The 27,196-nt window shown below is 34.1% G+C and overlaps 3 protein-coding genes across 10 annotated transcripts; 2 read left to right on the top strand and 1 right to left on the bottom strand.

Annotated features, from left to right (window-relative positions):
• Window positions 1-1,121: 1,121 nt before the first annotated feature.
• On the top strand, window positions 1,122-5,125 carry LOC103494017 (pentatricopeptide repeat-containing protein At4g21065-like). Of its 5 annotated transcripts, none has more exons than XR_007818837.1 (3): window positions 1,122-3,610; window positions 4,384-4,462; window positions 4,546-5,125. XR_007818837.1 is itself a non-coding variant. In XM_017045889.2 (2 exons), exon 2 carries the CDS (start codon window positions 1,461-1,463, stop codon window positions 3,072-3,074), a length of 1,614 nt encoding a protein of 537 aa, XP_016901378.2. In that variant the 5' UTR covers window positions 1,123-1,323; window positions 1,404-1,460; the 3' UTR covers window positions 3,075-3,699. The 5 variants fall into 5 exon arrangements, 1 of the variants encoding a protein (XP_016901378.2); XR_007818839.1 differs by having other exon boundaries at window positions 4,366-4,462; XR_007818840.1 differs by having other exon boundaries at window positions 1,122-3,660.
• On the bottom strand, window positions 3,916-6,750 carry LOC103494016 (transcription factor UNE10). Of its 2 annotated transcripts, XM_008455010.3 has the most exons (6): window positions 6,504-6,745; window positions 5,625-5,928; window positions 5,427-5,519; window positions 5,240-5,305; window positions 4,527-4,862; window positions 3,916-4,214 (listed from the first exon to the last, which is right to left on the bottom strand). In XM_008455010.3, the coding sequence occupies exons 1-6, from the start codon at window positions 6,653-6,655 to the stop codon at window positions 4,080-4,082; spliced, it is 1,086 nt and encodes a 361-aa protein (XP_008453232.1). In that variant the 5' UTR covers window positions 6,656-6,745; the 3' UTR covers window positions 3,916-4,079. The 2 variants fall into 2 exon arrangements, with proteins under 2 accessions (XP_008453232.1, XP_050937038.1); XM_051081081.1 differs by lacking the exon at window positions 5,240-5,305 and having other exon boundaries at window positions 6,504-6,750.
• A 4,447-nt stretch (window positions 6,751-11,197) lies between these two features.
• Window positions 11,198-27,061, top strand: LOC103494019 (uncharacterized). Of its 3 annotated transcripts, XM_008455012.3 has the most exons (24): window positions 11,200-11,635; window positions 11,993-12,352; window positions 13,734-13,869; window positions 14,644-14,819; window positions 15,410-15,483; window positions 15,641-15,676; window positions 15,786-15,876; window positions 16,491-16,550; window positions 17,258-17,429; window positions 18,033-18,226; window positions 18,714-18,815; window positions 20,035-20,145; window positions 20,513-20,578; window positions 20,663-20,761; window positions 21,354-21,584; window positions 21,732-21,881; window positions 21,955-22,062; window positions 22,854-23,159; window positions 23,656-23,843; window positions 23,916-24,018; window positions 24,617-24,762; window positions 25,160-25,239; window positions 26,235-26,410; window positions 26,530-27,061. In XM_008455012.3, the coding sequence occupies exons 1-24, from the start codon at window positions 11,294-11,296 to the stop codon at window positions 26,671-26,673; spliced, it is 3,651 nt and encodes a 1,216-aa protein (XP_008453234.1). In that variant the 5' UTR covers window positions 11,200-11,293; the 3' UTR covers window positions 26,674-27,061. The 3 variants fall into 3 exon arrangements, with proteins under 3 accessions (XP_050937036.1, XP_008453234.1, XP_050937037.1); XM_051081079.1 differs by having other exon boundaries at window positions 11,198-11,635; window positions 23,656-24,018; XM_051081080.1 differs by lacking the exon at window positions 11,200-11,635 and having other exon boundaries at window positions 12,184-12,352; window positions 13,718-13,869; window positions 23,656-24,018.
• The last annotated feature ends 135 nt before the right edge of the window (window positions 27,062-27,196 follow it).

Genomic DNA, 27,196 nt, shown 5'->3' with positions numbered 1-27,196 from the left:
AATTGCAAAACAAAATTTCAAATTGATATTGGAGTTTGTGGATTTACTTGAGCACTTATGCTACTTTGTTTGATATGATAGCTACTTGTCAATTTGTAATAAGCTTTGCAACTTATTAATATACATCATTTTTCTATATTCTCCTAAGTTATCATTTTTGCCATCATTTGTCATGGAGCAATCTTGTAAAGATATGTAAGCTAGAAATTTCATGGCTCGACCAGTGGGAAAATACTATATATTGTAATCTATAGATGATAATAATGAGGTGACTTCATCTTGTAATGGCAATAAATAAAATTCTTTTCTTGTGTTGTAAAAAACAGAAGATAGTCGTATACGTAGATTACAGCATTGTAAAATGAGATTTATATGGTGATAGAATTTAGGGGAAATGTATGTTTACAAATAGAATCCACAACATTTCCACGCGTTTTTTCAACACTGTATGATTTATAAAATGCATTTTTTTAGCACAACTATAAGTTGTGAATTCCAGATATTTTGATAGAGGCATATATATACGTCATTTGATTTATGTTCATTAACATCATAATATGCATTTTTGTACACTATATTTTATCAAGAGTATAAAAAAAAAGCTTAATTATATGTTTATACAATTTATTATTATTTTTAGTTAAAGATGAAAATATAAATTTTTTCATAATCATAATTAATAAATGAAGCGTTATTTTTAAATATAACAAAACAAATCAAAATATGTAGGATCAATAAAATATTAGTATATATATATAATTGACTACGATAAACTACCTACAACTGTCGATATCATAAAGACATAGATGATAAGAAAAATTGTCAAAAATAACAAATTTGACGAAATATTTACTAACATATAGCAAAATTTTATATTCTATCAATAGTAGATACTGATAGACACCGATATGTTTTTATGACATTGATAAACAGTGATAAAAATTTATTTATTCGTACATGCATAGAATCCAAAATTTTATTATAGGTTATAAATATTTTAATTTATTTTACTTAAAAAAACTCAAAGATATATATATTAATCGTAGTATTTTACTATATTTATAAATATATTTTCTTAAATTCTATCATTTGAAGTAGTTTTCAATCTAAGAAATATATATTACATATGGAAGGAAAAAAAATCTCAATCTTTGTATTTTTCAACAACTCAACGCCGTCGCCGGCGCGCTGGCTTTTGATGTATAAGGACTTGTGAACTGCTAACTGCAGAGTTTAATCCAAGACTGTCGATGAAAATGTATTACCGGCATCTGCCTTTCTCGTGTAGAATTATTCGAAGGTCTCGGATCCAACAAGAAATCTGTACAATCTCGAACTTGGTTTTTTTAGAATCAGAAATGTTGAAATTTGTACATACCCAAGCAATGGATCTTCCGTTTCAGGAAACTAACGATAGAAAAACTCCTGATTACAATGATGTGCGAAGAGGGCATTTCGTCATGAAACTCATAGACGACTCTGTTTCGCATAATGGGTTCGAATCTATTGCTCGTATTTTCTCTAAGTATCGTGGTTCTATCAATTCTCAGCAGTGTAACTCGATGATCAGGCGTTATTTGGATTTGAATAAGCATTTAAATTCACTGTACATTTTTGCCCAAATGCATAAATTTAGTATTCTGCCCGATTTATCTACTTTTCCTGCTGTTCTTAAAGCAACTGCGCAGCTATGTGATACTGAAGTTGGAAAAATGATACATGGTATTGTTATTCAGATGGGTTTTATTTGCGATGTCTACACCAGTACCGCTTTAGTTCATATGTATTCTACTTGTTTGTCTATATCTGATGCTTCTCAGGTGTTCGACGAAATGGCCGAGAGAAATGCAGTTACTTGGAATGCTTTGATTACTGGTTATACTCATAATAGAAAGTTTATGGAAGCTATCGATGCTTTCCGAGGAATGTTGGCAGCTGGGGCTCAACCGAGTGAGAGAACCGTGGTTCTAGTTCTATCGGCTTGTTCTCATTTGGGAGCTTTGAATCAGGGAAAGTGGATCCATGATTTTATTTATCATAATAGGTTGAGACTGAACGTGTTTGTGGGCACAGCTCTTATTGATATGTATGCTAAATGTGGGGCTGTTGATGAGGTCGAGAAGGTCTTCGAAGAAATTAGAGAGAAGAATGTGTATACATGGAATGTCTTGATTTCTGGATATGCCATGAATGGGCAAGGCGATGCAGCTTTACAGGCTTTTTCTAGGATGTTGATGGAAAATTTCAAGCCAGATGAAGTTACCTTTCTAGGTGTTTTGTGTGCATGCTGTCACCAAGGTCTGGTAACGGAAGGGCGCAGGCAATTCATGAGCATGAAACAGCAGTTTGGACTGCAACCAAGGATAGAGCATTATGGATGTATGGTTGACCTACTTGGTCGAGCGGGATTGTTGGAGGAAGCTCTAGAGTTGATCCAATCCATGAGCATGGAGCCAGACCCTATCATTTGGAGGGCTTTGCTTTGTGCTTGCAGAGTCCATGGGAATACGAAATTGGGTGAATATATTATGAAACGACTTGTAGAACTAGAACCAAACAATGGGGAAAATTATGTCTTGCTGTCAAATATATATGCAAGGGAACGACGGTGGGCTGAAGTAGGGAAGTTGAGGGGAATGATGAATCTAAGAGGGATCAGAAAAGTCCCTGGTTGCAGTTCAATTGAAATAAACAATGTAGTTTATGAGTTTGTTGCATCAAATGACAGAAAACCAGAATATGAGGCAATATACAAGCAGTTGGATAATTTGATTAAGAAATTGAAAGAAAATGGTTATGTTACAGGCACGGACATGGCTTTATATGATGTTGAGAAAGAAGAGAAAGAGCATTCTCTGATGTACCATAGTGAGAAACTTGCTTTAGCATTTGGTCTCTTAAACTCTCCTTTAGATTGCACCCTAAGGATAGTGAAAAATCTAAGAATTTGCTTGGACTGCCACGAGTTTTTCAAGGTTGTATCACTTGTCTATAAAAGATATATTGTTGTGAGAGACAGAAACCGTTTCCACCATTTCTTTGAAGGTTTCTGTTCGTGCCGAGACTATTGGTGAAAAATTAAATGTGATAGAACTATGTCTCTGGCAATACTTGCATTTCTTTGTGGAAATCACGCAACTGGATCAACATGATATCATTGAATTCCGGTGAAAAATGAAGAACTTTGAAACTGAACGGCCAAACTGTTCAGCCATGGTTTTGCCTCCTTATTTAAGTTGGCGTGTATAAGAAACAACTACACTCATTTCTGAAGTTCTAATAAATGTTGGAGAATAGGAGAGGTTCCCGTCAATGTTTGAAAGCCAAAGGGAATAAGCTGAAGGAAATATCGGGCATTCAGTTCCTTTTCCTCTGCATGCCAACAATAAGCTGTAGGATTCTGAAGATTTGGGGAGATCCATTTGAAGTAATTTAATGAAGCTGTCAAGAAAAGCATAGCCTCTGGTCAATTCTATCAATAAACCCATGCCATATTTTTGGGAGAGAAAAAGAATAAGAAGCTAAGGGGGGTTTTTGGGAAGTGTCAAGAAAAGCAGTTTTGATTGATGGTGTTTCTTGTTTCTATGTATAGTATGTTTTCACAGCAGAGGTTGAATTCAAACTCATCTCTAATTTCCCTTGTAACCAAGAACAAAAAATGTACGTCATTTTGGGAAATGTGGACATTCGCATCAAAAAGGCTAAAAGTTAGTTTAAGGAGCTCAAATTCCTTTCTGAATCTTCTTTGATAAAGGAAAGTTGCGTCTTTTAAAAATGCAATAAATTCCTCTATATGAGTCTTTGCATGTCACTCTTTTCAGGAGTCCGTCAAGAATAAGAGAGAAGATGCCAATCATTTGATTTTAGCTTCTTCCATCATGCTTTTACTTATTTTTAGGCATGCGATTCTTGGAATTCTAAAGGGAAAACCAAAAGGAAATTATCATTAGATTATGTCATTTCCATCCACCAAAATTACTAGAGAAAGCCTTGAACTTTTGGTTGAAATGAGGCATATCTAACTATTCAACTAAAACTAGTTTTTGTTGGATTCAACCAAATCCTGTAGCTTCTTTAGGCTAGCTATGATGCATATCTTCCTTGTCCCCTCCTATTCTTTGTGATTGCATCAATTTGTTTGTCTGCTGAGGTGTTCTGTTCACTTCTTGGCAATATAGTGTCACCATCTTACTGTAGAAATCCATATCCATCGACTGCATGCAGAAAAAAAAAAAAAGGAAAAAATAAAAGAAAGAAAGTCAGCACTTAAATACAAGAAGAAGAAAACTGTGAATGCTTTTGCATTTTGAATCTGATCTTCAATGAATAATATCTCTTTATATATTTTCATTTCATTCATGTCAGGAATGTATGTGTATGTAGGATGGCCCAACGTCCGTTTTTAGCCTAGTCCGACCCCTTGACTCAATTTGGAAAACTGAAATCCCACCTGACTAAAACGGTCTGAATTCTGATCATTGTGTTACTGAAACCAACTAAATCGATATAGTTTGTGTTGGACTTACTTGTGCAAGAAAAGTGCAGAAAGGATCAGTTGGAGGGACGAAAGCGCCGGTGGAAAATTTAGATTTTGGCTTTGTTGTTGAGACGATGGAAGGCAGTAGAATTTGAGGAAATGTAGCAGCCCAAGGAAAGGAACTGGAGCTGGATGCCACTGAAGCAGCGTCGAGCAGTCCCGTACGAGCTGCAAGCAACGACATTTGAAGCTGCTGCTGCTGCTGCTGTATTCCTAGAGGCATGACCATCTGTGAAGCTGATCTAATGCTGCCCATGAACTGAACTTGTGCTTGAAGTTGCTTCAAATATTGAATTGTGTCGTCCAAAAGTGAAGCTCTATCAGTCTGTAGAATGAAAAAAAGAAAACAAGTTAACTCAACGTTTATAAATGTAATATAGATTTAAATGATCACAAGAAACTCGAATCCAAGTCTAATATAAATGTAGAAAATTTTTTATCTCAAGCTTTATAAACTTAGGTTTAATTTATTAAATCCTAGGAGTTTGAATTAAGCTACTTTTGTTGGAGTTCTTCAAGACCAGAAGAATTGTATTTACCTCCAACTTCTATACGATTTAATGAGTACAAGAACTTTCCTAGTGTCCATTTTTTTTGTTGGGTTTGAAATCATTTAATCACTCAAATTTTTCATATCATACAAATTTGTTTTGAATCAAAGGATTTTAATTATTTTAGAATTACTCTTAAACATGTTCTTACCTTGCTCCCATTTGGCACCAATTTTTGCAAATCTTTCATTTTCTGGTTGATTCGATCTCTTCGTCTCTATATAAAGGAACAAATATCTCAACTCTCAAGTACCATTCGTGTTCAAAGCAAATGTTCTTTAAATGCAAAAACAGTCTTTTAGTTTATATTCAAAATGTCGTTCCAAACAGTAACTTACTCTCTCATACTGATTATGATTAATAGCAGCTGTTCGAGTTTGTCTATTCGAGCAGCTTCCACCCATTTTTCCCTTCATGTTATATTCTTCCTCCTGATTTATTCAAGGCCACAAAACAGCAAATTAAACTGTCAGTATATTGTGCACTAAAAATAAACAAAATGGCACAACACAAACAAGTTTTTATATGAACATCACCGAGCCATCATGTTCTACAGCTAAATCTTGAATGGAATTTTTGGACTTGAAGGTCCTATGGGATTCTAAAGAAGCCTCAGTCATCAAAGTTTCATCTTTCCAATATTCCGGGTTGGATCGAGTCCGTTTCCTGGACAGCGAACTATGAACTATCGACTCGAGGGTGTCTTCGGATTCGCTCCATGAGTGCTTCGTTGAAGGCATTTGAGGAAGCACTTCCCCATGGCAATGTCCATGGCCCTCCATTGCTGCTTCTTGCTGATCTCCACTCTCCCATGTCCTCTCCATACCTTCATACTTTGGCCTGAAATTAAATTTTTGCATTAATGGTGGATTTTAAATTGGACACAGTCCATGTTCTATATCGATTTCGAAGTCAGTAATTCGATTCTCTAACCCATTGGATAATATTTTTTTTCTGTTTTTTGAAAATTACATTCGTTCTTTATTTCTATACCAATTATTGGATAGTCGGCTTCTCACTATCTTCAAAAACACATCTCAATTCCAAAAACACAATCAAATTTTAATAACTATTTTGGTATTTAAGCATGAAGATCATAAGAAAAAAAGGGCTTATAAGCATAATTCTCAAAAACAAAGAAAAGAACTAAAAACAGAAAGAAGTAATTTGACTATACAAACACTTTTTTATGGCATTACATGTACTTCAAAGTGCTTTCTAGTATAGACATCAAATTAATGGTCAAAACTACTATGTTTTCTTGTAAAACACTCGTGAAATTACTTCCATAATCATTACACATAACTATAATCACTTCAAAACATATACCCTTAAAACCAAACACCAACCCAAGAACTGATAGGTTTTGTGTTCTCTAAAAAAAAGGATGGTAAATTAAACCAGTATATGCTTACGTGGGGATAAGATTATGGCTGAACAATGTGGAGTTTTTGTGGGAAAAATTATGAACATGGGAAGATGATTTGTTAGCATCTTCTTGCTGTTGTGATTGATGAGTTTGATGATGATGATGATGATTCAAGTTTGGGACAATCCACTGGCTCATGCTAAATAATTTGAGGCTTTTTTTTTTTGTTTTCTGATCTCTTCTGTTCTCTGTGCTGTAAGGAGAATATATATATATGTGTGTGTGTGTGTGTGTGTGTGTGTTTTATAATGTGAGATTTTGGGTGATAGAGATGTCCCAATTTGAAACCAAGATAGCAAAAAGAATATTTATAAAGTAGAATTTAAATCCAATGGACCACTCTCAACTCCTCAACTCTTTCTCTTTCCCACAAAGGGGTACTTTTGGAATTAAAAAAACAAACTTTTCCAATTGGCTGCTTACTATATCATAATTAATGACAGCAATTTTCAAATGCTTTGTTTTCAAAACTAATTTTAATCTTAAAATTTAATATTAAATTAATTTTGAACGGTTAGGATTGTGTTATTTTAAAATGGCTTTTAAAATCACTCCTAAACATATACAATAATAATTAACACGTTTTATAGGTCGGTTGAGATAACCTCGTTTAAAACCGATCTTCAAATTAGAAATATAACTAACATATATTTTATATATACCTACGTTATGCTAAATCCGGTAATGTTGATCTGAAATTTTCATGGCACATGTTCTCTTGAACTTGCAAACAAACCCTAAAAATATATAACGTAACTTGTTTTCTTACTTTCAATAAACAAAATTACAAGATTTTCTTTTTATTTTCTCTTCAAATCTTTATGTCTATATATAAGAGAAGCTATAAAAATTTGTATAGCATACCATTGTTATGCTAAGTCGTTCTAGAAAAAATTGAATGGTCGTTTGAAGAAAAATAAGAGAGATTATACACCAAACTATATGTTGAAAGTTAGAGTGAGACTAATTATATGTACAATGTTTGATCTTAAAAGGTTTCCTAAAGTTCTATACAAGCTAACAAGTTGATATAGACCATGATGAAATGAGTTTGTAATGTAATATGATCCAAAACAAATGTTTGGATTGAACGTTTTGAACCCGATAATACAAAACTCATTTCCATTAATTCCAACAATATTTTAAATCCAACCCTCTTTCTTACTGTATTCATGCTTCACGATTTAATTATATTTTTTGTTCCCTTCGATTACTCACGTTTTTCAACACTACTATGATCCCTAGTAATTCTCCAACTTACCAAATCTAAATACTCGCTAGAACCTCTAATATGAACAACAAAGAGTTATACTTAATTAGGTCGGTAGAGCTAAACGATGTTAACTTGCTTGTGTTTTCATGTCTACAAATTGTACAACGAGACACACATAAAATAAATAAACAAGACCAATATTATTTCTAATCTCAACCCCCCAAAGGACCATTTTAATTATTGTCACCAAATAAATGTTACAATTTTTTCTAATTTACTAGATCCAAAGATGTGTTATGTCATGATTTTTTGTCCACGTCGTCCGCATTATTTGGTTGACTAAATGAAGCTCGATTAGAGACACATAAATTAGAAATGTTCATAATATATGATTATCTAATGATAGCGACATAAATAAATCTTAAAATTATCAGGATCAACTTACCCACATATAATTTCCAAAAATGGAATGATATTATTCACTTATCATTATAAACTCTCGTGAGTTTTTTTTTTCACTAAAAACCAAGCCGTCATTTTAGAGATATAGTTGTCCACAGTACTACTTATTCACGATCATCCACTCATATTTAACTCATGTAAGACTTTGGTCGTATTTTCTAACATCTTTAATGTGTGGAATAACGAGCTATCCAATATTATTTTAGGTCGTCGTTTTCAAATGACTCGTGGTTAGAAACTAACCCATATGGTGCCACCATCATCAAGAGTTAGCACGTTCGTGCATGTAATAAATGTTCGGTTGATATGAGAATATGGAAAATGAAGAAGACAATGAGAAATGCAAGTTGGTTGGGAACAGAATAATAATGTTGGGCTCTTCGATATCTATTTTCTTCTCTGCCGACAAAGATAAACATTCATGGGAACACACACTTTTGAGGCCACAAGTCCATGTTCACTACTTGTAGCCCAACAAGCACACAACCCTAGTCCTCACCTTACCAATTGAAATGGTTCATAGGATTCCTTAATTAACTTATCGCAAAATTTCAACTTTTATCTCAACTTTTAATCTTATCAAATTATATCGATACATACTATATCTTTTGATGATATAGTTGTAATTTTGACATATGTTGAGAATGACGACGACGACGACCCACATGCACCCTAGGCTCAAGGTCCACTAAGACACGTGGATAGAAGAAAACAACTATTCTTTATCCACATTGGAGAGAAATATTTAAGAGTAGGTAGTAGTAGATGATATATATATAGAGAGAGATAACCACTCTTAGGAACTTATTAAAGTATGCCGATGGTGATAATATAATCTTGTCACTATTGTCGTTCGTTGAATGGATGGGTTTGGGTAACCGTGCAAAAAAAAAAGAAATAGTTTTATTACTTTTTGATAGGGTTATTCTTCCATATTTGTCATTTTATTTCTATTGGTTTCTTCTTCCAGCTTATGTTTTGCAACTGCACGTCTAAAGAGAGGATGTTGTGTTAACATTGGATCATAACAACGAGCCGCACCACAGTCGTGCCAGAATTGCTTTCAAGGTAGTAGTATTGTCCATAATACAACACTTCCATCCCAAATTTGTCGCGACAAATAACAATATATATACATATATTTATAAAGTTCTATAACTTGTATTGGAAACAAAAGTTTCATAAAGTTGTTAGATATATAATTTTGAAAGTTTAGGAACCAAATTGATGAGACGTAATACAAATTTTTGCAAGAAAAGTTAGGTGTTGGAGGGGGAATAGAACATGTGGGGCAGCCTTTGTTCCAATTGAAGGAATAGTTTCACTATCAAAGCAAACAAAGGCATTGAAGTTATATTGAAAATGGGTAAAGAGAGTAAGGGAAACAGCCAAGCTTTACTTTAGAATAGACATGACTTGTTTTTGCTTTTCTTTTGGTGGCTGAGAATTGCCCTTCAATTCTTCTCATTGCCTTCAAAGTTTTAGTTTTGAAAGATTTGGCCAATATAATATTGCAAATATTTTGACAATATTTTTTTTAAGGCTATATCCTTATCTCTTAGGGACCAACCAACAATTTATTGTTTATGTTGTAGTTATAAAGACATTCTCTCAATGTTGTTGGACTTTAGAAGGATAGCAACCTTAAATAGGGAATATATATGTGTATATATATAAAAAACTTATGTAACAAAAAATCCATATAAAACTATTTAGTTTTGGTGCATTGATTTTGTGTTATTGTTTATCTAAAAAGCTATGGTTTTATGGGAATTGAATTTCATGTTGTTTGTTTTTTAAATATGAATTTAATTAAACTTATGTTTAATTAATTCCGTCTTTTGAATTCCAATTCCATCAAAATTTAATTTAAAATTTTCTAACAGTTTAATTTTTTTTTAAAGGAAGCTTACGTTGGTTATTTTAACTTAATTAAATCTGGAAAATTTTGTCCGGGGTAGTTTTAAAATTTAGTATTCGTCGTTCTTAAATTTGAGGCGAAAAAAAAAGTAAATCTTTTGCAGTTTTTTCTATAATTATTGAAATCTGTGGAACATTTTTTTTCAAAATTTCTCGCTTGAATTAGGGACAAAAATGTATTTTGACCTAGTGTAAAAGTTGACAGATAAGTCATCTTTACCGCTTCTTGACAGAACCATACGTGAGATTTTCACCTTATACGACTCGTTGTTCAATTCTTTCAAAGTCATTGGATCCTTTTTCTTGTTCGAGAATTTCCTCCCTTCTTCCATTCTGTTCTGCAGAGTGATCGGGACCAATTCAGTCACGTTTTCATTCATTTGGAATATAGGCTTTAAAATAGTTCTTGAAAAAATAGATTAGTTTTATAAGGTGAATTTTTTTAGTCCCTTCGTTTTTTCAATGTGGAACTATCAAAAAGTTATTTCACGAGATTCTCAACGTAACTCGTAAATATATTTCATTCTACCTTCTTTAAAATAATCTTAGATAGCTAAAACAATCGTTGAAGGGTTAACTTTCCCCGTTCATTGGCTTTCCCTTCCCTTACATCATGGTTGAATATGACGCTATGAACATGATGAACTTCATTTAACCACTAATGAGTTGGTTTTAAGATTGTAGTCGATGAAATTCGAGATTTGACGAGTTGGTTGAGTCCTATCTCCTTGTATATATTTTTGTTTGCGACCGTAGATGTTCATAATACAATGTGATCATACTTAGGTTTCATTTTTGTAATCAACCACTTTCATTCTCTTATAACAATTTGCATTCTTTTTCGTATAATGATTGAGTTATCGGTCAAATTTAAAAAACCATAACAATATTTTAAAAGCTATTTTTTAAAAATTTTCAAATTTAACATGGTTTTTTAATTCATTGGTAAAAATTATATAATAAAGAAAAAAATTATTTATTTGTTTAAGATAATGAAAAGAAGGAAAAAAAACGAAGGCGCGTAAGAACAGGCGCCAAAGGACGCGCGTGCGGACTCTTTCGTATTCGTTCGTCCGTTGGTCTGAGTTTGCCCGCGCTTTTGTCCCTCAAAATTCATTTCCTCCGTTCTTCACCATCGGCTTCGTCCGAACCCTAAATCAATTCACTCTCGTTCTTCTTCTATGGATATCACTGAAGAGCAGCGAAAGCGAGCCGAAGCAAACCGATTAGCTGCCATAGCCAAACGCAAAGCTCTTATTGAATCTTCTAATGGCCAACTACAACACCATGACCCATGGAAGCTTTTCAAATGTCGGAAGTTCTCCACTGAATTTGATGCTTCCACTACCATCCAATCATCGAAAATATTAACAGATAATAACACCCATTGGCCTGAAAAGTTCCGAGTAAGGCTTGAAATTTGCTCCCCTGACTCGTTCTCCATCACGCCGGAAGTCGTGGAAGGTTGCTTTTACCCGGGAGAGGACAATTGCTTCAGGATATTGAGCGACTGTTTGTCTAATGTATGAATTTTTGCAATTTTCTTATCATTGTATCTGTTTTGCGACTGTCTTTATTTTGGAATTTTTGTAAGCGCTTTTCTTTTAAATATCTTCTGAACGGGGGAATTTGTGATTCCTTCTTTTCTTGTCTTGCTCGCTGGGGTATTTCTTTTAGTTTACTCTATCACGCGGCTTATCGGGTTTTTCCCATTTTCACTGCACACCTTAAGGATCACATTTGAAAACTTGAAATTTGCCTGTTTGACATTATTTTAGTTACAATCGCCTTATGCCTCTCTCTTTTGTTGACCAATATGTGTTTAGAACATTTAATTCTAGTAGCTTTATAATTGTGACGACCGTTTGTTATTCTTTCAGGTCACACATTCTCACTACACACAAATTATAGGCGGAGGAAAGGCTTGTGTTTATAAGCTGAGAGATTATTGTTCTATATTGAAATGTTTAAAGAACTCGAAGGACATTGATGTTGAAGAGATACCATGGACAACATTTAACGTGGTCGAGAGACTCTCGCATTCATTTAGTTCAGGGCGATGGATGCCATGCAGGCCAGAGCACTTTTCCGATGAGAAGGTCGATGAATTAATGAAGAAATTACCAGATCGGTTGCGGAATAGACTCTTACCTTTCCAACTTGATGGTGTAAGATTTGGTCTGCAGAGGGGTGGCCGATGTTTGATAGCTGATGAAATGGGTCTTGGGAAAACACTGCAGGTACTAAATTATATATAAACAAACTTCTGCGCTTCTCATTGACAGACCTGTCTAGTTTTTTTTTTTTTCTCTATTAGTTCTAGTCAGGTGCTACTGCCATGTCCTTCGTTCTATTACGTAATTTTACTTGTTGAAAGTTCTTATGGGCATTGGAATGAGTCCCTGGTTTCCAACTGAGTTGTTCACATTCACATTTCATCTAATGAAATATTATTAAGTAGTCTCGCTTAAGTACTTAATGTGGTCGCTGCTGAGCAAGTTTATGTTGTTTGGCTTGCTTGTTCCAAATGCTTGAAGTTCTCGGTCATAATGATGGTTTGTTGAGAAAAGAGTCAGATGAAAGTTGCAGAAATCATAGGGCTTTGAAGAGTCAAATTTCTTGGGTATAGTAGGTTGTGGAAAGTTGGTGGTTCTGGTTCCTTTGGAAGTTTTAAGCACTGGATTTGAGTGAGTGGATTTCGGTGTAGTGTGTGCTAGCTCTCAAAGTTTGTGCAGTTAGTGTGTGCTCTCAAAATTCTTGGTTTTGTGGTTAGCGTGTGCTAGCTCTCAAAGTTTTTGGTTGTGTGTTGTATGTTACTTGTACGTACGTGAACCCCCTTAAAAGTTCTGCTATTTCATGAACCACTAACCAAGCACCGCCTTCTGGGATGGTGTTGTGACAAAGTGCTTTTTGGTTAATTGGTAAAAGTCAAATTGAAAGGAGGTTTTATTTATATACATTTTTTGGGTGGGTGGGGTGGGAACAAGATAGTTTTAGTCTTTAAGGGCCCGTTTGGTAACGTTCCTATTCTCTGTTTCTTGTTTCTTGTTTCTTGTTCCCTGTTTCTTGTTCCCTGTTTCTTGTTTCTTCTCTAGTTAATTAAACTATAATCTTTTCCCGTTTACAAAATTATGTCATTTTCTTAAAAAAGAATTAGTTTTAGTGAATGATATAAATTTTTTGGAATGAGTTCGAGCCATGGTGGCCACCTACTTATTTAATATCCATTAGTTACCTTGACGACCAAATGTAATATGGTTAGACCATTGTTATGTGAGAATGGTTGGTGTACATGTGAGTTGGCTCCAAGACATATGGATATCATATAAAAGTATATATATACAAACAACTTTGAAAGGAATTTCAAGGGATGGCTTAACACATCTTCTTTGTTTACTTCTCGGTGCTCACGTACATCCTTTTGCATTCTTGCTGTAATTATTTGCATTACTCACAAATGTGTGTAGCATATAGCTAAATCATGATATCAGTTTTGTTTACTTATGAAGCCCATCCTTGTATTTTTGAAATTTTGATATCAAGCAAGGAAGTATCTTGTTCATCTACAGTCTCTGCTATCACAAAAAGACATATGACCTTTGTAGGCTTGATTGTCTTCAGGCCATTGCAATTGCTAGCTGCCTCATGGATGAAGAGGGTTCAATACTTGTTGTTTGCCCAGCTGTTTTACGTTTTTCCTGGGCAGAAGAACTAGAGCGTTGGCTTCCTTTTTGTTTGCCTTCAGATATTCATCTTGGTATTGTATTTTTTTTAAAAATAGATTTGACGCCCTTCGTTCTTACAGAACATGCATTAATCTTGTCAAGGTAGAAAAGTTTGTTTGTCGGATAATCCCTCTACTGGTTTAATTTAAAAGGTTCAATTGACTGTTATTGATATAATATAAAATAAGAAAATGAGATACATCTATGAACTATTTTTTTTAATAGATGGAAATATTGTTTGATGATTTTTAAAAATTTCGAGAGAGATCCATCGCTGTACCCGTAGATTGAATTCCACTCAAGACTATATTACCATCATTGCATGTTAAGAGGTTTATTGGTTACTCTTTCTCGCTATAGTTCCCCAAACATAGATTGAATTCAATTTTAGGTACCATTTATTATTTTTATAGGAATTTTAGGTACCATTTATTTATATTACAATCTAATTTATAGTTTGGATTGTCAATCAGACCTTGTGGCTTCTGCAATTTATGGAGACTGGCAAGTATATGACCTAGTTAGCGTGCCCTACACTGGTTTTCTTTTCCTTTTTACTGCACCATTAATGCTAATTTAGATTGGAATTCATTGTATTTCCCTCATTTATGGAGGCAATGCGTTATCTCTGTAATATTTTTGATGATCCATTTCATTTGAATGAAAAGTTTCACGTTTCTTATAGATGTCATTGTACCATTGATTCTCTTATTTGCTATAATAAGTTTTCTTTTCACGTTATCACTGTTCATGTATAGTGTGAATACTTTATTTTCCTTTCAACTTAAGCAATTTATCTTTTCCAGTTTTTGGTCATTTGGACAATCCTTGCCACTTATCAAAGTTCCCAAAAATTGTGGTTATATCATATACGATGCTTCATCGTTTGCGTAAGAGCATTCTTCAACAGAAGTGGTCTTTATTGATTGTTGATGAATCTCATCATGTAAGATGTGCCAAGAAGTCATCTGAACCAGAAGAGGTAAATGTTCATACCATATTCAGTATTTTTTTAGGCCTTTTGTTGGATGCTATCTTTTTCTTTCAGTTGGTAGAAATTTCTTTTTATTGTTAATTGGTTTATTTTGAAGTGATTGCTTGCACCATACTAACTAAATTGCCCATATTGAGACTAAGGAGGTATTTTTCAATGAAACGATGACTTAATCATATTAATTTTACTTTCAGACATACGGTTGTGTGTTTGCCTGCCAAAGGAATATTAGTGTTATGATTGACGAGTTCCTCCTCCATCCACCTTTTTGTGAGAAGGATTGTTTCTCGTGACTTGTTGGGGTTTGTGGTATCATATGGAATCTTTGGGGAGAAAGGAACAATAGAGTTTTTAGAGGTTAAAGGGATCATATCAATTTATTGAATTTCATGTTTCTCTTTGGGCTTCGAACTCAGTTATTTATTTTTTTAAAAGTATTTTATATATACTATTTAGCTTGATTTGAGTCTCTTCCTTTTCTGTATCTTCATTTATCATAAATCCTGGTTTTTAGTTTAAATAAGGATTTATAAGCTTGCAAAGGGAGATGTGTTGTAACCTCTGGTGTTTTTGCACAGATAAAGGCTGTTCTTGATTTAGCAACAAAGGTCCAGCATATTATTCTTCTATCTGGAACTCCTTCTTTATCGAGGTTGCATTGTTGCTTTCTTTGAGTGAATTCTTTTGTGGTTTTTGGAGGATGATGTTTTTTTCTCACTGAAGATGTCTATCATACTATATCTTGTATCTTTCTTTTTAATTTCTATTCATTATAACATCTCACTTTAAATTTTCCTAGGTGATCTTAGGCCATATGACATTTTTCATCAAATAAACATGCTATGGCAAGTTCTCTTCAACCTTTACATCTTAGATTTGAACTGGATGACTTATTCTATTTCTAATAATCTATTCTTTCAGAAGTTCATTTGGTCAATTATGTATCTATCGTAGGCCTGGTTTGCTTGGAAAGACCAAGTATGAGTTCGCGAAAACTTACTGTGCTGTCAAATTTGTGTCTACTTCTCAGGGAAAAACTTTTAAGGTACTAGTTGGACTTGGAATTCTTTCTGAAGAGCTTACTATCTTCCTAATTTTTAAAGTTTTGAATCCGAATGGGGTGTTGTCTAAAAATTGTGAATAAAGAGGGAAAGGAGGATAAAAAAGAAAGAAAAAACTAAAATTGTTGTTGCCTTTTGGGATAATACCAGAAGTTTAACTATTGTAAATTTTGTTTTTGTTTAGAATTGGAAAAATCAAGGGACTTCAAAATGTTTATAAGATACACACAAACAACTCCCGTTGCCAATTGATTTTAAGATGGAATCACATGTTATCTTACATGATAATAGAGCCTATGAATGACCACTTGGGCATTCAATGGAAAAACAAAAATTGGGGTTCAATCCAAGAATGGTGAATTCAAAGAGGCACCATCTTGAGAGGACATGTTGAGAATCCTATATTTTAAAATCATGGAACCTCAAAATATTTATAAGATACATGAGCTACCTTTTATTGTTAATTGGTTTTGAGATAGAACTCTATGTTATCTAATAGTTTTATATTTCCACCTTGTCCTGGCTTTTATTTACAATTAATTTTTGTGTTTCATTTCAAGGCTACAAAGTTTAAGCTTAGATGGAATTTCTGCTGCAGGACTTCTCGAAAGGCATTCGATTAAATGAGTTGAATGTGCTGCTCAAGCAAACTGTTATGGTGCGAGCTCATTCTCTCTATTACTTATGTTTGAGGACACTGGAATGTGGTGCTTTGCAAAAAATGAGTTTCTCGTTGTGCCCGAGAGACAAATTTTTCATATTGTTGGAGCAATATTTTCTCTTAAGAATACTATGGTTTTAAATTGGGAAAATATTTTGTTTGCGGACGCTGGACTGTGCTTATTAGGATTGGGATTAGAAAAATAATTCATATTGAGATTTTTTAGTCAGTGACTGCAAATAGGTTGTCTTTCTTGGTTAAAGCCCTGTTTCTGTTTGTATCTGGTCTGTGCTAAGAACTTTTCCTTAATCTCTGGGGAAGTGTCGTTATTTTCATTTCTAGTTTCTCAGACAATTTTATGCAACTCAGAGTCTTTGCTGTGTGTGTTGTTTTAAAAGGTAGGCCATAATTGCAGACGCCCTCAATAAGTATTTAAAATTATATATTTTAAAGAAATAGGAAATCTGTTGCCTAAATCTTTTCTTTAACTTTTCACATCTCATTATCCATAATACCATATTTTTTAATATATAAATTTATTTTTATTTTTAGTTTTGTGTGCCCCTCATGCTTAAATCCTATAAAGTAATCGTGCTTCATGCTTGCTGTGCTTTAAAGAACAATGGTGGTTGCTTGGTTTAGCACCTTGGATAGGAATTGTTGTCCCACTCTTGATTAGTTAATTTATACTGTTTCCATTGTAGATAAGACGTTTGAAAGCGCATGTGTTGGCTCAACTACCACCCAAACGTAGACAGATCATAAGATTGTTGTTGAAAAGTTCTGATATAGTTGGAGCAAAGGCAGCTACTAGGGAGGTGATCAATTGTGGCCATGTCAGAAATGCTGACAATATTTCGGGGGAGGAAACAGATGGTAAGCATGAATTATATTTTTATCTGTTGTTTCTGGTCTTTTTGTAGCATGTGATGATATCTTTTAGGCATACTACTTTGCTGTATGTGTATTAGAATATGACGAGAAGTAAATCTAATATTTTTAACTATTCTATTCAGTATTTTCTCAATCACATTTTTTTTCTAATTTTTCACCATCTCATCCTGTTTATTACTGTTTTTTTCTAATTTTTCACCATCTCATCCTGTTTATTACTGTTGGCGTTTCTACTATTTATGTATGTATATTAGTTGACAATATTTGGTCTTTATTTCAGTTGTTCTTTCCTTACTTGTAATAGGTCTCCTAAGTTGCATAGTTTAAGTATAGCTCAATATATACTTTTTTATTCTTTACAACTTAAGAATTACATTCTCGTCTACCTACTAATGGATATCAATTCTGTTATTGTTCTTATATTGTTATTGTTATTAGTTTTCAGTTTGGTATTTCTTGTCTATTATTTTGTTGGTCTTTTGGAAGGAAATGCAGAAGGGATGAAAGACTCTGAAAGATCACAATTTCAGCTACTTTTTTAACTTCCCATCTTTTTTCTTTGACTTATTTCCCACTATTTTTCAGATGGTGGAGATTGTGGAATTGGGAAACTCTCATTTCAGGAACTGGGTATTGCAAAGCTATCTGGTTTTCGTGAATGGTTTTCTATTCATCCAATTATTTCTGAATCAGATGGTTTGGTGGACTTGGATTTGAAGACGGATTCACAGAAGATGATCATTTTTGCTCATCATCATAAAGTTCTTGATGGATTACAAGTGAGATTCTCTTTAGTTTCTTCTAGGACATTTTTGTTGCTCAAAAGTTGCTCGTTTTTTTTATTCAAACTTTTTGCTCGTTTGAAGTTTTTGTTTGCAAATACCACAAATTGGACAAATGTTCACTAGACTGTAAGGTGCATCTTATAGAGAACTGACAATGCTGTTTACTGGAGATCTACCGATGTTAATATAGCTTTACCATATGTTTATGCCTTTCTGAATAGTAATTGATGTAGTTGCTCCAGAAACTTTCTTTTAATTTTTTGTTTGCATGTGGTTACTTCTTCTTGAAAATGCTTTTTATCTTCTTTATATTTTTGGATAAAAACAACAGCTTTCGTCAAATCACATCTTCAATTTATTTTAGTTGCTTTACCAAATGTTTAAGTTCACACTGGCAACTAGTGGCATACGTTTTTTTTGTGCACATCTACTATCTGTGGCTTTTATTTTTTCTGCCTAAATCTTTCTGCCATTTGCTTAGGAACTTATGTGTGAAAAGGGAATACAATTTGTTCGCATTGATGGCACAACCCTTGCTCGAGACAGACAATCTGCAGTACTGTTATTCCAGTCATCAGCCGAGGTTTGATATAATTCTTGTGTAACCTTCACGTTCATTGTTTACACTGACGTGCTTATCTCATACAGCCAGTGAATCAATTGCCGACTGTTAGAATACTAAAAAATGGGGATTTATGCAACTTGCATATAGGAAAAGTTGAATCAACGTCATGATATCATTTTTTTTTCAATTGTTTATTATTATGTAAGAAAAAGAAACAAGGGCCTCATGGCTCGTGAAAACAAGGATAAAAGAAAAGTGTATTTCTTGAACTGAAATTGCATTGCGTCGCAGTTAGAATTATAACTTTGAAATTGGAAAAACTACTTTTGGCCATAAACTTTAAATGCACAGAAAGTAAAATGTCTTTGGTAGAGTGTAACTTTGTTAGAATGTTAAACTAAAGTTTATTTTATTTCTTATCAATAAATAAAACGTAAGATAATTTCTTAAACTTTTGAGTTTTGTAAAATGGGGGGAAGGGGAGGTGAACAATGCTTCCAGACTTACGGGAAAGCAGCTTTCCTTTTCTAAAAAAACCATTTTTTAATAATTCTTTTATTCTTGAAATGTTAAACTCAAAAACAAAGAAAATGATGATGTGATGTTCTCAAAAAAATTTCTTGATTACTCCTATAAAGAAAGAGGAAAAAATTGCTATAATCATATTTGGTACAAGTCTTTGCCAAACATGAATTTACTATATTCACATTAATAATTGTTTTCAACATAAAAGTGAAATTGTCTTTGGATAACCAAATGGTTTAAGTTTCATTGATGATTTAACAGGCTTTCACCAATCATTCGAAGAGTAAGTAGGACCTTTTTATTTTTATTTGTTTTAAAAAATGTATTGTATTTTATTTGCTATTTTTTTAATCTGGGCTCAATTTGTAATTACAATCTTTGATTTTTCATTGTCTTTATCAATGGTTTTAAAAGCAGGGAGTGTGTTGAAGAAAAATAGCCATTTCTAGCGCAAAAAGAAAAAGGTTACAAGGGAAAAATAATTTAAAAGTTTTGCAAATGAAAGAACAGATAATTGAGTAGGCCCCACTTTTTGTTCTTTGACTTTCATCGGTCTTTATCTTGATTAAAGTAAAGCTTTGTTTTCCTATCCAAAGGAAACCAGTTTATGTCATCAAGAGACTGTAGTGTTGTCGTATTGAGGATGAATTGTGCATCCACATGGTTAGCTATGCCGCTCATATTGGCCACGATAATTTTCTCCATGCATCAGGTTAAAATTGCTATAATAGGGATCACTGCTGGTGGAGTTGGACTTGATTTTTCTTCGGCTCAAAATGTCGTGTTTTTGGAATTGCCTCAGTCACCGTCGTTGATGCTTCAGGTCTGCTTACTTATTCTTCTGCTTAACATCGGTAAAAGAAATTACTTTCATCAAACTCATTTTTATATTCCTGTCTTTGGCAAATGTTATTTTTGAAAAACTAAGTAACCATACATAAATTAAGCATTAGAAAGTACTAGGAGAAGGGAGATAAGGTATGGACCCTCTAGGAATAAGATTACCTGTCTCTCCATCCCTCCCTCTCTTGACATGGCACTTTTCGCCTACGAACATGTCTCTTACGTCTCCAATAGTGAGTAAAGGAGAGGATAAACACGTCTCCTGACATGGTACTTTGAGTCTCCTCTCAACTTCTTGAAATCTACGAATGACTATTCATGATGTGCATGTTTTTCTTGACCTGAAGGCTGAGGATAGATCTCACAGGCGAGGGCAGACCAAGGCAGTCAACATATACATTTTCTGTGCTAAGGTTTTCATTATGCGTACATAATATGTTTACAATTTTTCCCGAGAATTATATGAATGTTTTTGCTAATTATTTTATGTTACACAGGATACGTTAGATGAGTCTCAATGGCAAAACTTGAACAAGAGTTTGCGCCGGATTACCTCGACCACTGATGGAAAATATGATGCAATTCAAGAAATAGCGGTGAATATTGTTATATCTTTACATTATAGAATGAATCATGTTTTATATATATGTCTTAAATTTCAGGTCATTGCTTCCTTTTTTTACCTTCACCTCGAGAAATTATAATTTTCTGCTGAGATTTGCATTACATATCATATGGATAAAGGCAACCGTGTAGAAAGTGTGGCCAGTTGGTTGTTTATATGATAAAGGCTCTTAGTGAACCTATTATTCAACAGTTTGGTTAAAAGTTTCTAGTATTATGTAGCTTCGTCGGTATTCTTGACATTTTTATATAAGTAATTTCACAGATGCCATCATTTGCAACTCTATTTTATTTTCTGCTTTCTTTTTGTGTCTTTCTATTTTGTAATTACTCCATCTTGTTTATACATGCCACTTGGACGGTGTTTTCTCGACTCCCTTGGCTCCCTTCTGTTATTTCATTACCTTCAATTCAATAAAATGGTTTGAAAACTTACGATAAAAATGTGAAGAAAAGAAGTGTAGAATATATCCCGTTTCTTGGTTTGTTCATTTATTATCTTTTATGCATTCCGGTCATAAAGTCAAAATTTGCTATGAAATTTCATTTTATGACAATGGATAGGTAGAACACATTTCTTATCTAGAAGCATGTGGCAGAAGTGGTGCAAGTTCTGAGAGTGATATGAACTCAACATGTGTTGAACTCTGCTCGAAAGGAACGAGAGCTGAAGGCCATGTCTCTTTGGAGGTTGAAGTGAAAGATGAGTTGAATGCCAAGATTGATTATCCATCTGATCAAAATGACGACATTGGCAGCACAACTCAAACTGAAACAGATCAAATAGCTATTAAGGTAATTTGTCAGAGTAAGAGGAAAAAGCATATACTTGCATGTTTCAGTGTCTAACTTTGAACAAATATGTTTTGGATATTCAGTTAAGCTTCTGTTGCAGTGTTTGTGTTTTTGAGACATAAATTTAAATATACTTTATTATTACAGGATGAAATGTTATCTGTGCTCCTAAATAAAGATTTGCTCTCAATGGGAAAATCAGAAGAGAATGTTACCAAAGTTGACACCAGAAGTCCTGAAAGAGCTTCCAGTCCTCAAATGGATGAACAAAGTAGAGAGAGTGGTCAAGAGCAGAAGGTAGAGTATTTATAAAAATTCTCAAGACATTTGTATTTCTAATCTTCAATGTCCGGGTGTTAATGAAATGCAGGAAGAGCAGTTAGGCTCTGGTGCGTCAATGGTTCATAATGGTGAACCCCATCTGATCCTTGAGCCTGAAAAAAATTCCCTGAACCACGTTCGTATTCTGCGGTTTGAGGTACTTTTGTTGTGTTTAATAATGCTTTTTTTGGATAACCTGGATGTTCTATTCAATAACTAAAACTGCTCAAAATTTGTTCATGTTGATTACTGGGCTTAAAAATTTGTTGATATTTAACCATAGAAACGCCCTTCCAAAGGAGGGGGAGCTGTGCTCTCTTTCCTTAGAAGTTTCATTAAGAAAAGTTTCCTATTCCATTGGTTGGTTGATGAAGCCAGGTTGGGTGAGAATTGAACTTAAAAAAAGTACTTCAATCTATTCATTAAAGAGTACGGTTCAGCTTATATCTGAGCCAAATTATAACTTAAGGCTACAACAGAGTTACCACACGGTAACTTTACTAATGTTAAGAGAACATCAAAAAAACTCGTGTACACGTGAGTGAATTCTAAAGAAAATAAAAGAGCCCGAAGCTACACAGAAGCTAAATTTTTGGTTCTTTTCTTCTCAAACGGGCCAAACTTAGCTGACAAAGACATATCTATTTAGTTTTGCATTTAGGAAGTGTACCATTATGCTTGATTTCCTGAATTCTTATCTCGTAGTTTCTTTTCTTATTTAAAATAAAGTTCATTCTAGTTGTTGATTTGTATTGTTCTCTTCGATGTGGCCAATGTTCTGTTCATGGTAAACTGGATATAGTTATGTCCTCGGGTAGATTCACCGTTCCATTTAATGGTTTGACAAGCTGTTATATTCAATCTATTAGCTGCTTCCCTTTTTTTGTTTTTGCTGCATTGCATATTGCGTAGACAACTGATAGCAAAATGATGTACCTTCGTTTTCAGGTTAGTCAGTACACTGGAAGGGTCCACTTGTATACATGCATTCCTGGGATAGACTTACGACCAAGGCCACTGTTTCTGAATTTCCGACCAGAAGAAGTTGAATTGATAAACTGTTCTGTCGATGATTGTCAAAAAACAGATTTCAATTTGGACGCTACACTCTACAAACATGCTCTTCAAGAATTTCTAGGTGAATGGCGTAAGTTGAGACCCATTGAGCAAAGAAAGCTACATGGAAAGGCACTGCAACTTCCTTTAGATATTGAGCTGTGCTACTTGAAGGAAAACATCAACCACAACGCTGCTGTATGTTGAATATAACTTTAGCATGATTTTTCCTAGTTCAAATTGTGTTCAATGTATGCCTACTCCCTTCCATATAGTTTGGCCAGCTTAAATACGCTGCTGCTTATATCGGTTATAAATATGTTCATCATATTCACGTGTAATCATTAATTATTTTTCATTCTTAATCTGTTTATTTCCTTTTATTTGTTGAACGTTTCTCCTGTAGAAGGAGATTTATTGGAATACAAATATTTTATTCTATAAAAATTTAGAGTTAATTTATCATTTATATTTTTATCCATGGCTCTATTGTACTTGTGATACAATGAGTATATTGAAGTGCCTAGTCCATAGCCCTTGATCTAATAGCTCTTGTGGACTTATGATACTATGATTTGTTGGATTTTCTTTTCTTATACGCTATAGCTAACTAGTAAGTATCGATGTTTTAGTTAGGAATGGGATGAGTCCATCTCTACAATATCAACATTGACAATTGCATCTCTCTGTGCAGGGTGTGTTGAAGGGTAAAAGTTTGCGGCGCACAACACCACTTGATGACATTAGCCGACCACTACCATCGTCTGCTGTATGGAAACTGGTCCAATTAGGATGTGGCTCTGGGAAAAGGAAGAAGGAGTATGCTCAGGGTTGGACACTGACAGAGGAACCTCTTTGTAAACTGTGTCAAACACCATGCCAGTATGTTCATTTCTTTGTTTTTGCAAGTCTTAAATTCTTTGATCAAACGTCATTTGTTTCCTCGACTTACAGGGGCATCAATGCAAAGACACCTGAATATTTGGAAGATCTTTTCTGTAATCTTGGCTGTTATGAAGAATACCGTGTTAGGATTAGTACCACATCCCTCCGTCGGGTGAGAATATCAATTATTCACGTTTTTTTCATCAATATTATACATTTTAAGTTATGCATGTAGTAGTGTAGTAGAACGTCGGTTGGCATACTGATCAAATGTAAGACAAGTGTTTGTGCAAATGCAAGTAGCATGTGTTAAAGCCTGACACCACCTCGGGCCTCTGCTGTACCAACATGCACAAAAACCCTTATGCTAGGTCATCTGACTTATAATAACTAACAACATATATGATACGAATTATTATTATTATTATTTTTATCTCGTTAAACTTTCCAAACGATAATCTGGCGAGCCATTTTTTTAAATCTAGAATTGAGGCTTGACGGCAGATTGCATTTCAAAAATGATGATTGCTAGTTTACTGAAGCATGTCTGAAAATTTTCTTTTCTACAAATTGGAGTGACGAAGGGAATGGGTCATAATTTTTTTAAGTCCAACTTTAAGTTTTTTTTTTCAATTCTGAATATTCTCAATCATGCTCCTGTCGGCATTTTTTAGAAATAGATACATGTAAAGTGAGAGTATATAGTTTATAATTTACTATCTGTTTGCCATTTTCTTTTTATTTTTATGATTCTTGTTTGGCTATATCAGGAACTGTTTCAAATGGAGCATGGTGTCTGCTCAAATTGTCGTTTGGACTGTCATAAGCTCGTAAAGCACATACAGCCACTGACCTTGGACATGCGGCGCGATTATATTGAGAAAGTGGCACCTAATTTGGCAAGCCGGAAAAAATTGTAAGTCTTCCAATTAATTGAATTGTTGATGTTGGTTTGCATAGACGAGGTTGGCAAGATATATTTATCTTTTCTGTTTAATCGTTGATTTTTGGATGGTTTTCTATGGTTTTTAGATGTTTTTTGTCATCTTTTGAATATTCTGTTTCCTTATATTTTGAGCCACAGTCTCTTTTCGTTTTATCAATGAAGTGTTAGGTTTCTTTTTTTTTTAAACAAAAAAAAGCCAGATTGCCATTATACGCTTTCCTTTTTCTTGTCAATACATGAGCAAATATGTTTGTGTTTGGTAAATTGTGAATGCTACAGTTTCAAGTAATTAGGTAGATGAGTATGCAGTAAACAAGGAGCGGTTCCTATTTTCTGAGTTCTGAAATTATCTCTTCTCGTCTTGAAGGCTTGATAAGGTTGTTAACAATCCAACTGAGGGCAACGCGTGGCATGCTGACCACATTGTTCCTGTTTACCGAGGTGGAGGTATGGAACATTCTACCTAAAAATTTATGTGTTAGATATGGTATGTGCGCTTCTGTTTTAAGTTTAAAAATTATACGGCCAAGTTAATTCCCAACATGCTCATCTCTAAGCTTACCGATTAAATATCTCAATATCAGTAGACAAAGTGACCAGAACATTATGGATAATTATATTCTCAGAGGGTCCTAATGCAATACTCTTCTAACCTTAGCTCTACGATTTAATATAATCCATGGATATTTGCAGTTAACACCTAAGAGGGAGATACCCATGTCTTCATATCCTAGTGGCATTTCTAGAATTGAAATACGTGTGGAGAAACAAGAGGTGTTGATACTGACTTAAGTGAGACTAAAGAGGTGAAGGCAAAGAGAAACAAGATGTATGTGTTAGGATACAAGAATTCTCAAGACCACAAAGAACAAAGAAAGAACACTGAAAAATAGATTATATTGCAATATCAATGAAGAAACTACGATATACCATAGCCTTTCAACATTTCTAAAGGTTGCTCTCTCCCAATATTTCTCATACGAAATTACTACCAAATTCTTCACTGCCTTCCTCTCAATTGACTCCCACTATTTATAACTAAAATCCCTTACAACCTTACTATCTAATTACTAATATGCCCCTTCTATTAACCATACAAATATTCTACTAATGATCCAGTTATTGTAATTAGAATGAAAAGTACTATTATTTTGAAGTCATTCCTTAGAAGAGTGCATAGATGGAGTTTTAAGGACGAGAATTCAACTCATAGAACATAACTCCTACACACCAACACTGTCCCTCTTCCTCACAAACATTGTTTTGGGCCCCCAGATGTTTCATCGCCGTGCTCTGGACTATTTCAGGATGCTATAGTTTTACAATGACCAAACCATTTGAATCACCAAATAGTTCGCAAAAATCTAGCTTTCTATTTGGTCGTTTAACTAGAAACTGAATTGATGTTGACTGAATAACCTGGGTTATGTTTGCCGCTAAAGGTGAATGCAGGCTAGAGAATATGAGAACCCTTTGTGTGGCATGCCATTTTGATGTTACTGCTGAACAACGTGCTGAACGCCGATTAGTTCGGCTCAAAGCTAAGAAACAACTTAAAGATGCTATCACTGATATCAAAAAAGGTGGAAATACTGGAAGGATAGATACCGACATTCAGGTTTGTGCTTGTATTATAAGTTGTCGACATAGTTTAGTTCAAACAAATTTATCTTATCAAATTAAAGAGGTCAAATCTTATCTTATAAACTAACTGATTAGTCTGGAAACAAATTACAGAAGCAAGTGCATGATGAGCAAGAGAATGTAATTGATGATCAGCTGATCTTAGTGAAGGTTCCTGGAAGTGCTTACTCCAAAGACGACTCCTTAGTCAATAATAATAATAATATAGAGGGACCTGGAGAATCCACAGAAGCTTAAGCGGACAAACTTCCTGTAGTTCACATTCTTCAAGCACTTCTCATCACTCCACGTTGCTGTATATTAATCATCCATGGCTTGGTTTTGTAATTTGTATGTATTTTGCAGTCATAGATTTGGCGGTTCAATCCCAGCTGCAACCAAAAAGATCAGTCCCGGCTAATTGCAATTCGTTGGACTTCACTGGCAGGAAGTAGGTTGTAACCACATGGATGAACCAAAATCTCGATGATCATACCCATTGTTTGAACTTGCAACTTAATGATGTTGCTTGTTCCACTTGTAGTTTTGTAACGAATGCTTTTGTAACTTAGATCCATTGATGTAATTGCTTGAGGCGGCCCAAATACTGGGCATTTGCAATTTCAGAGTAATTGGTTCCAATAAATTATGAAATAGTTCCCAAAAAGACACCTATAAAAAGTAATTCCAAAACTAAATTGTAAATCATTTCTGAAAAACAAATATTTAAAAACTTATTTTTTGCGAGATGTCAATGGATTGGAAAAAGGCAAAAAAAAAA

The sequence above is a fragment of the Cucumis melo genome, chromosome 2 (assembly GCF_025177605.1).
Source record: "Cucumis melo cultivar AY chromosome 2, USDA_Cmelo_AY_1.0, whole genome shotgun sequence".
Classification (NCBI taxonomy): domain Eukaryota; kingdom Viridiplantae; phylum Streptophyta; class Magnoliopsida; order Cucurbitales; family Cucurbitaceae; genus Cucumis; species Cucumis melo.
The sequence above is the reverse complement of the archived record's forward strand: the minus strand, read 5'-3'. Positions and strand labels throughout refer to the sequence as shown.

What these genes read in the sequence shown, in the direction of transcription:
- LOC103494017 (XM_017045889.2), top strand. Translation starts at nt 1,461, where the DNA reads ATGAAACTCATAGACGACTCTGTTTCGCATAATGGGTTCGAATCTATT.
- LOC103494016 (XM_008455010.3), bottom strand. Translation starts at nt 6,655, where the DNA reads ATGAGCCAGTGGATTGTCCCAAACTTGAATCATCATCATCATCATCAA. An exon ending in AGCCATAATCTTATCCCCAC is followed by an intron (nt 5,929 to 6,503) that starts GTAAGCATATAC and finishes ATTTAATTTCAG; the next exon opens with GCCAAAGTATGAAGGTATGG. An exon ending in ATCATAATCAGTATGAGAGA is followed by an intron (nt 5,306 to 5,426) that starts GTAAGTTACTGT and finishes TCCTTTATATAG; the next exon opens with AGACGAAGAGATCGAATCAA.
- LOC103494019 (XM_051081079.1), top strand. Translation starts at nt 11,294, where the DNA reads ATGGATATCACTGAAGAGCAGCGAAAGCGAGCCGAAGCAAACCGATTA. An exon ending in TTCGGGGGAGGAAACAGATG is followed by an intron (nt 17,430 to 18,032) that starts GTAAGCATGAAT and finishes ACTATTTTTCAG; the next exon opens with ATGGTGGAGATTGTGGAATT. An exon ending in TATACATTTTCTGTGCTAAG is followed by an intron (nt 20,579 to 20,662) that starts GTTTTCATTATG and finishes TATGTTACACAG; the next exon opens with GATACGTTAGATGAGTCTCA.